Raw genomic sequence first — 8,130 nt, 5'->3', positions numbered from 1 at the left:
CCCCACTCCCCGTCCTTCTGATAATCTCCTGCAGTCTCCACTCTATTATTATTATAATACAAGATTCATATAGCGCCAACAGTTTGCGCAGCGTTTTACAATATATTAATCTATAACCGTTACTAAAACCTCTTTTAAAAAAACAGCTAATAGAAAAAAAAATGTCCATCACTGAGACACAAAGTTATAGGAAAATTATAGTGTCCTGTTGTCACCGCTACAGGAAGTGAGGTGAAATCGACCAATGGGGACACCAATTGTGGTGACAAAAATGGATTTCGCCTAACATTGGAGATTTCCTCTCACTTCCTGTTGTGTCTCCAGGGCGGAAGGGAAGGCAAATCTCACTACTGGGACATAGATGACATAAAAAAAAACCCTTTCAGATTAAACGCTTGCTTACTATGCAAAAGTAGAGCCAAGAAGCACTTGGCTTTGATGCACTTTATGAATGGCTAACCATCGCTAGGTATCAATATTTATTGGATTTAATGGACTATGTTTCATGTCACCCATATGCCCCTCCCCTCCATTTACCTGAGTTGCCGCAGGCTGCTGCTGTATATTGAATTTGGTATGACTGAGCATGGCTCCGCCCACGCAGCCGCATCAGGATCTATGAATGGGGAAACTACAAGACCTTCAGAGAGGGACTTCACCCCACTTATAGTCCATTCATAATTCCTCCCATCCATGTTATTGAATGTCGGTACTGAGGGAGGAAGAGTCTGCAGGAACCAGAGCATTGAACCCGCCATCTACTGGTCTCGGTTCCAATACTTTACTGGCTCCAATGCAAAAAAATAATGAATGCAGATTTTTTTCTTTTATAAAGACGTGTTCATTCATTATTATTTCTCATAAAGGTGGACTTTACCTTTAATACAGGCTTACATTTGAGACCAGTGACATCACTGAGAACGCAGCCTATCCATCCACTAGAGAGCGGTGACATCACTGAGAATGCAGCCTATCCAGTCACTAGAGAGCGGTGACATCACTGAGAATGCAGCCTATCCAGTCACTAGAGAGCGGTGACATCACTGAGAATGCAGCCTATCCAGTCACTAGAGAGCGGTGACATCACTGAGAATGCAGCCTATCCAGTCACTAGAGAGCGGTGACATCACTGAGAATGCAGCCTATCCAGTCACTAGAGAGCGGTGACATCACTGAGAATGCAGCCTATCCAGTCACTAGAGAGCGGTGACATCACTGAGAATGCAGCCTATCCAGTCACTAGAGAGCGGTGACATCACTGAGAATGCAGCCTATCCAGTCACTAGAGAGCGGTGACATCACTGAGAATGCAGCCTATCCAGTCACTAGAGAGCGGTGACATCACTGAGAATGCAGCCTATCCAGTCACTAGAGAGCGGTGACATCACTGAGAATGCAGCCTATCCAGTCACTAGAGAGCGGTGACATCACTGAGAATGCAGCCTATCCAGTCACTAGAGAGCGGTGACATCACTGAGAATGCAGCCTATCCAGTCACTAGAGAGCGGTGACATCACTGAGAATGCAGCCTATCCAGTCACTAGAGAGCGGTGACATCACTGAGAATGCAGCCTATCCAGTCACTAGAGAGCGGTGACATCACTGAGAATGCAGCCTATCCAGTCACTAGAGAGCGGTGACATCACTGAGAATGCAGCCTATCCAGTCACTAGAGAGCGGTGACATCACTGAGAATGCAGCCTATCCAGTCACTAGAGAGCGGTGACATCACTGAGAATGCAGCCTATCCAGTCACTAGAGAGCGGTGACATCACTGAGAATGCAGCCTATCCAGTCACTAGAGAGCGGTGACATCACTGAGAATGCAGCCTATCCAGTCACTAGAGAGCGGTGACATCACTGAGAATGCAGCCTATCCAGTCACTGGAGACCGGTGGCATCACTGAGAGTGCAGCCTATCCAGTCACTGGAGACCGGTGGCATCAGTGAGAGTGCAGCCTATCCAGTCACTGGAGACCGGTGACATCACTGAGAATGCAGCCTATCCATTTACTAGAGACCGGTGACATCACTGAGAATGCAGCCTATCCAGTCACTAGAGACCGGTGACATCACTGAGAATGCAGCCTATCCATTCACTGGAGACTGGTGAGATCACTGAGCATGCAGCCTATCCATTCACTGGAGACCGGTGACATCACTGAGAATGCAGCCTATCCATTTACTAGAGACCGGTGACATCACTGAGAATGCAGCCTATCCAGTCACTAGAGAGCGGTGACATCACTGAGAATGCAGCCTATCCAGTCACTGGAGACCGGTGACATAGAGAAGTTTCAGCAGCAGTGGGGGGATTGGGGTGAGCCGTCACATGCTTGACCAAGGGTGTTACACTCGTACTAGCTGCATTGTAATGTGTGATCACTTTAATACAGGGGTAGGCAACCTCGGCACTCCAGCTGCTTTGCGACTCCAAACCCCATCATCTGGGAGTCTGGCCCGTAGCTGTCGGAGTCTTACAATGCCTCATGGGACTTGTAGTTCCACCACAGCTGGAGTGCCGAGGTTGCCTACCCCTGCCGTAATAACTATACATCCATGGTGTGCTGGCGACATACATTCTTATGTATGCCGATACCAATCACCCAGCCAACTGTTGCTGCAACACCCAAGAGGGAGTGCGAAGGGTTTAAGAGAACCTGTCACTTTTCCCTACAAAAGTGAAACTCTGGAGCGTTTGGAGAACGGCGCACGGCACTTTCCTTACCTGCTACGTCAAAGTCTTCAGCCATGAGTTGAAGCTTCCTAGACTTCTCTTGGCATCAGTGACAGCCAAAGAGGAATTCCTTCTTCTTCTTCTTTGATTCTCTCCACCAGAAGCGCGTATTTCCTGTCTGCTTCCCTCTGGTGCTATTGTCATGCAAAAGTGACCGTGCTAATGCAACGAGATCCAGGATGGGTGACGGCAGTGACAGCTCCAGCGGAGCTCTGTAGTGTTTTGTACACATCAAAGCCAAGATCCATTCATAACAGATCTGGGGGGTCATTCACCGAAAGACAATGCACGCAGCGCCCCCCCGACAATAGTGCCATGCCCGGCGCTCTTTGCGGGCCTATAAAGGGCAATTCAGGGCTGGTTCCGGCCCAGCGGGGGCCTCTTATTTGTCTGCTGCGGTAGCCTTGGGCCTAGGGTTGCCACCTTTTCTTTCAGCGAAACCCGAACACTCTAGCAGCGCACGGACATTTTTTGGGGAGAATGAGTCGTGGCTTATTCATATGTAAATATCACAGTCGTTTTTAGTGGGGGGCCAGTAGCCCCTATCTTCATTTTGGTTGCTCCTGTCTGACTGACATCTTGTCTCCGGGTTTCAGCTGCCGTGAAACCCGGACACAGCATTCAAAACCCGGACTGTCAGGGTGAATCCCGGACAGGTGGCAACCCTGCTCGGACCATGTAAGGATGGCCACGGCATCTGCGAATCCCATTCATAGCGGCCCCACGGTCTGTGGGCCTTATATAATGTAAAGAGCACCTGTGGGCAAAAACACCCATTGCAAAGCAATCAGGTGGGAACGGTAGCGCTTCCCCCCTTCATTCTTATTATCATGAAGGTTTAGTGTAAACCCGCATTCACACCTGCACGTGGGGTGAACGTGCATCACATTTGCGTGCGTTTGCGCGCATTCATGTGTGTTTGCGTGCTACATTTGCCCAGCGTCCCCATTGAATTCAATGGGGCCTGCACACGGGACAAAGCAAAGAAGCTCATGTACCAGATTTTGCAACACGCCCCCCGGGTCTTTTGATATAATCATATAAATCTAGGTGTCTGTATGTGTTCACAAATGTCTGACACAGATCAGCCCCCTGCTGCAGCCTCTCACCTTGTGACTTAATACAATTGTACAGTGTACAATCTGATCCCTGGGGGAGAGGAGACTGAGGAAATGCTTCCTCCTGCCTGCAGCGGACTGATGACATCATCTCAGCCTAGGCAAAGTCACTGGACTGGAGTCCAAGGTTGGCTTTTTACAAAAGGGTCGGTATGACTAAAAAAAATGAAACTGTTCCTGTACGCTGTGACAGGTCAGGAATTTTTTAACGTTACAGAGAGCTTCATTTTTATTTGCAATGTCATTTGTGGGTGGACAGACGGTGTAACCCAGGGGCAGCCAAACTCCGGCCCTCCAGCTGTGGTGAAACTACACATCCCATCATGCATCTCTTTCCGGGAGTCATGTCTGTGGCTGTGAGAATCTTGCAATGCCTCATGGGATTTGTAGTTCCACCACAGCTGGAGGGGCGGAGTTTGGCTACCCCTGGTTTAACCCATCGCTCTGGAATGAAGTACTCGTTTTTGCTTAGGTCTAAAATAAAAAAAAAGTCGTACTCACCTGATCCTCTGAGCCGGCTTGCTCTTAGTCCGCTCCCTGGAGCCTCTCTCCCCTTCCGCTGTCTGAGGTCCGTGAGTCATCACCTTCTATACACTGTGCATAGGATGGGAGGACACTGAGGGACATACCATTGCAGGCTGGAGGGAGCGCTGTGACACCCAGCCGGCTCGGAGGATCCGGTGAGTATAACTTTGTTATTTTTGACCCTAGGCAAAAACGAGCACTTAACCCTTACAGTGCGGACACAGCCCCACTGCAAGGGGTTAATAACATTTTTACCCGGGGTTTTTCTTTAAATCCTAACACTACATTGGGTAATACTTTGTCAGGCGCCACTAATAACGACACATAAAGTTGCGTAGTAGTAGTGAGATTGAACCCACTGGCGGCAGGGGCGTCCCGAGGCCGGGTGACACCCGGAGCGGAGACCGGGTGACACCCCGTCGTGACATCATCGCGCAGGCGCGGTCATCTTATTGACGCCTGCCGGCGGCCATCTTGGTGATAGGCGCCGACAGAGAGAGGAGGGACGTTCACCTGGCGGGATGAGGTATGCCGCCGGGTCCCCTCCTCTCTCCTGACACTTTCGGGCTCTCGGTCAATGACCGGGTGCCCAACTTTTCAGAGGGGGTGACACCAAAATGACTGTCAGTTATTTTGGTGTCACCCCTCCAATGGTTTTGAACTGGTTTTGCCCGATGAAGGGGTTGCTGTGTGTCCCCGAAACGTCGCACTAAGTGTGTTATTTTGCTTTTGATGTACGTCAATAAATAGACGTAATCGATTTACTATTGGAGTACCGGTGTCTATTTTTTTTCTACCCCTCCAATGGTGACACCTGGGTGTGGGCTGCACCCCCCTTGTGACGCCACTGACTGGGGGTAACACCGCTACGGAAGCCCCTGGGGACTGGTGTGTATGAGGAGTTGTATGACGCATTATACATGTGCACGCGCTACAGTGACCCTCATAGAACTCAACACTTTGGCACATATGGCTCTATCTGTGTGTTGCACTTTACTCCATTCAGCACCTCTTACGCAATGTTTAATACATACGGCTCACTGTTACAATTTGTGCGGGTTGGGGTTCCAATCAGGCACACAGACTGGAGTCTTTAGAACAGAGAATAGTTTCCTTCCATCATGAATGAGTCTGCCATGGAATTTCTGTCCTATTGCTCTTGTGTATTCCTGAGTATTGTGTATTCCTGAGATAAACCTCCACTTTGGTGTTGCCGCCCACCCCCCCCCCCCCCCACTGTCTCCTTCAAAGGTAAAAATGTACATGTTCAGCCAATGCAAAGTGCATGTTTCCTTCCAACATTCACATGGTGCATGCATGGACAGCCTCCATTGGGTGTCTGTAGGTAGGTTTCTAAGCGCATGTTTACACACACTCATGGATTGAGACAATGTTACTCTATGAAGAAAAAAGTAGAAGAGGATCCAGCATGTAAATGCGTTAGAGATTTTCTAAGAAGAAGAGGAGCGCCATCTGCTGGAAGAATGTCAAATCTTCATACTCTATTGTCACATTGCATCTCAGATTGGCGACTACATATAGAAGGTTTGGAGTTTAAAGTGACACTAAACTCAGCAGTAAAACGGCTTAAAGAAGAGCAATCTAAAAACTTTCCCTTGTACTGGGGGTAACCCCACCCCAACACTGCAAGGGTTAAAGTGACACTAGACTCAGGAGTTAAATCTTAAAAATACATTCAAGTACCTTAACTATTAACAACAATGTATCTTATTTGTGTATCACTCGGCTGTAGATCCTCAAATCATCTCTGAATTGTTGCTGACACTGTCCTTCCTTCTGGAGGGTGGCTACTTTTGTTCCCCATGGTCCCTGTGTGTGTTGTAAAGTAGTCACCACTCCAAGCTCACTCCTGTGATGGACTACAATCTCATGTTTAGTTTACTAATTTGTATTGAGATTGTAGTCTATAGGTGCCCACATACCTTGCGATAATCGTACGATAATCGCGGGAAATCCCGCCATCATATGATTATCGTAAGGTGTGTGGAAGCCATGCGACCTCTACTACTGTAAGGTCGCAAGACTTTTATCTTAGGACGTACGATGTTCAGCGGGTGTGTAGCATGTTCGTAAGATAAAAGCCGGACGGGCCGGTGTGCGCAAGCGCACACTGCCCGTTCGGTATTGCGGTCATCGGAAGCCCGCCCCTCAGGGGGGCGCGGCGTGTGATCATCACAAGTACGATCTGCCTGTCCAAGATGGGCAGATCGTACGTTTTTTTAAATTACTTTACAACCATCGCAAGACAAAAGTCTTGCAATGGTTGTAAGGTGTGTGCCCAGCATAACACAGGAGCGAGCTTGGAGCGGTGACTACTTTACAACACACATAGGGACCATGGGGAACAAAAGTAGCCCCCCTCCAGAAGGAAGGACAGTGTCAGCACCAATTCAGAGATGAATGGAGGATCTACAGCCGAGTCATACACAAATAAGATACATTGTTGTTAATAGTTAAGGGGCTTGAATGTATTTTTAAGATTTAACTCCCGAGTTTAGTGTCACTTTAAGTGATACATTTATTGGCTAGCTTAAGTTATTCGATATGTAAGCTTTCGGGGTATTATGATGCCCCAGAAATACATTTAAAGGAAGGTTCTAAAAACTTGCATGTTTAATAACAAGGATCAGTCCCCCTTTCTGTAAAAAAAATAGTAAATGCCGTAGCTCTGATCTTACGACATTTTTTTTAGGGCTGTTTCTGATTAAAATTTTCGTGTTCGATTAATCAAAAAATGTTTTAATCGATTAATTTCGATTAATTATAACGCACATACAGATCCAACTACATTGGCCTATACACATACAGCACAGCAATGAAGTAATAAAATGAACTAGGATCACACTAATCCAGCACGTTATTGATCTCACGTGCCCCACTCAATATGGCCGCCGCTTGAGTGGGGCAACTCAGAATAATAACGTGCTGGATTAGTGTGATCCTAGTTCATTTTATTACTTCATTGCTGTGCTGTATGTGTATAGGCCAATGCCTTGGCTGGCGCTCGTTCAGAGCGCCAACACTTCCGGTTTCGCTACAACTAAGAGGTTGGGCAAACCTCTTAGTTCCAACGAAACCGGAAGTCAGGCGGTCGCAGAACTCGATAAGTGTCCACAGATCACCGGCCCAAGTGGCTCAGTCGGCTAACGAAGGGAAGGGGGGAGGAGTCCGGTGACGTCGATGTCCGTGATGTCACCGGATCTCGGAAGACCCGGAAGCCGGCGGAGAGGTGAGTGTTTTCATTATTGATCAAAATAATTTTAATCGATCAAAAATGTTAACGATTAATCAGGTAATTAATAGTTAATTTCCGCAGCCCTAATTGTTTTGCATTGAAACCTGCAGAGCATTGCACCCATGATCAGTGCCTTGCGGGTACGGTGCACAGGTTCTAGCCCAGTGTGCAGGTATGTATCTTCTGATATGGGGCTGGAGGAAGTGAGGCTGGACTACAGTTGGAGTGACATCACTGCCCTGCTGCCAAGCGCTCTGCCGCTGTAGTAAATGGGACTTGTAGTAACTTCCCTTCATTATTCCTGGACCCTGCCTCGCTCATTTAGAAAAATACTGGGATTCCCTAGGAAGATGCAACCCCTGATTTAGATATGGGGAGGGGGTGATGCGGGATTTGGAGATGGGATATGTGACCATGTTTCACGTTAAACCCTAAATAACGGCTTTATTAGCCTTCAACAACTGTGGACAACTGTGCTTCAAAAGAGTTTTTTT

General features: G+C 47.8%; 1 protein-coding gene across 3 annotated transcripts in view; it reads right to left on the bottom strand.

The window, feature by feature from the left end:
* LDB1 (LIM domain binding 1) overlaps window positions 1-8,130 on the bottom strand; it is a 136,898-nt gene that overhangs the window by 61,925 nt on the left and 66,843 nt on the right. Inside the window, exon 1 of one of the 3 annotated variants that reach the window (XM_018553213.1) lies at window positions 2,729-2,923. The exons of the other annotated variants lie outside the window; for them this stretch is intronic. Coding sequence (XP_018408715.1) covers window positions 2,729-2,753 — 25 coding nt within the window. The 5' untranslated portion in view covers window positions 2,754-2,923. Of the gene's footprint in view, window positions 1-2,728; window positions 2,924-8,130 lie in introns of those variants that run through there. 3 annotated transcript variants of the gene reach the window in all.

The sequence above is a fragment of the Nanorana parkeri genome, unplaced genomic scaffold, assembly GCF_000935625.1.
Source record: "Nanorana parkeri isolate BGI_ZX_2015 unplaced genomic scaffold, ASM93562v1 scaffold113, whole genome shotgun sequence".
Taxonomy (NCBI): Eukaryota; Metazoa; Chordata; class Amphibia; order Anura; family Dicroglossidae; genus Nanorana; species Nanorana parkeri.
This window is presented reverse-complemented; position numbering and strand designations above follow the sequence as displayed.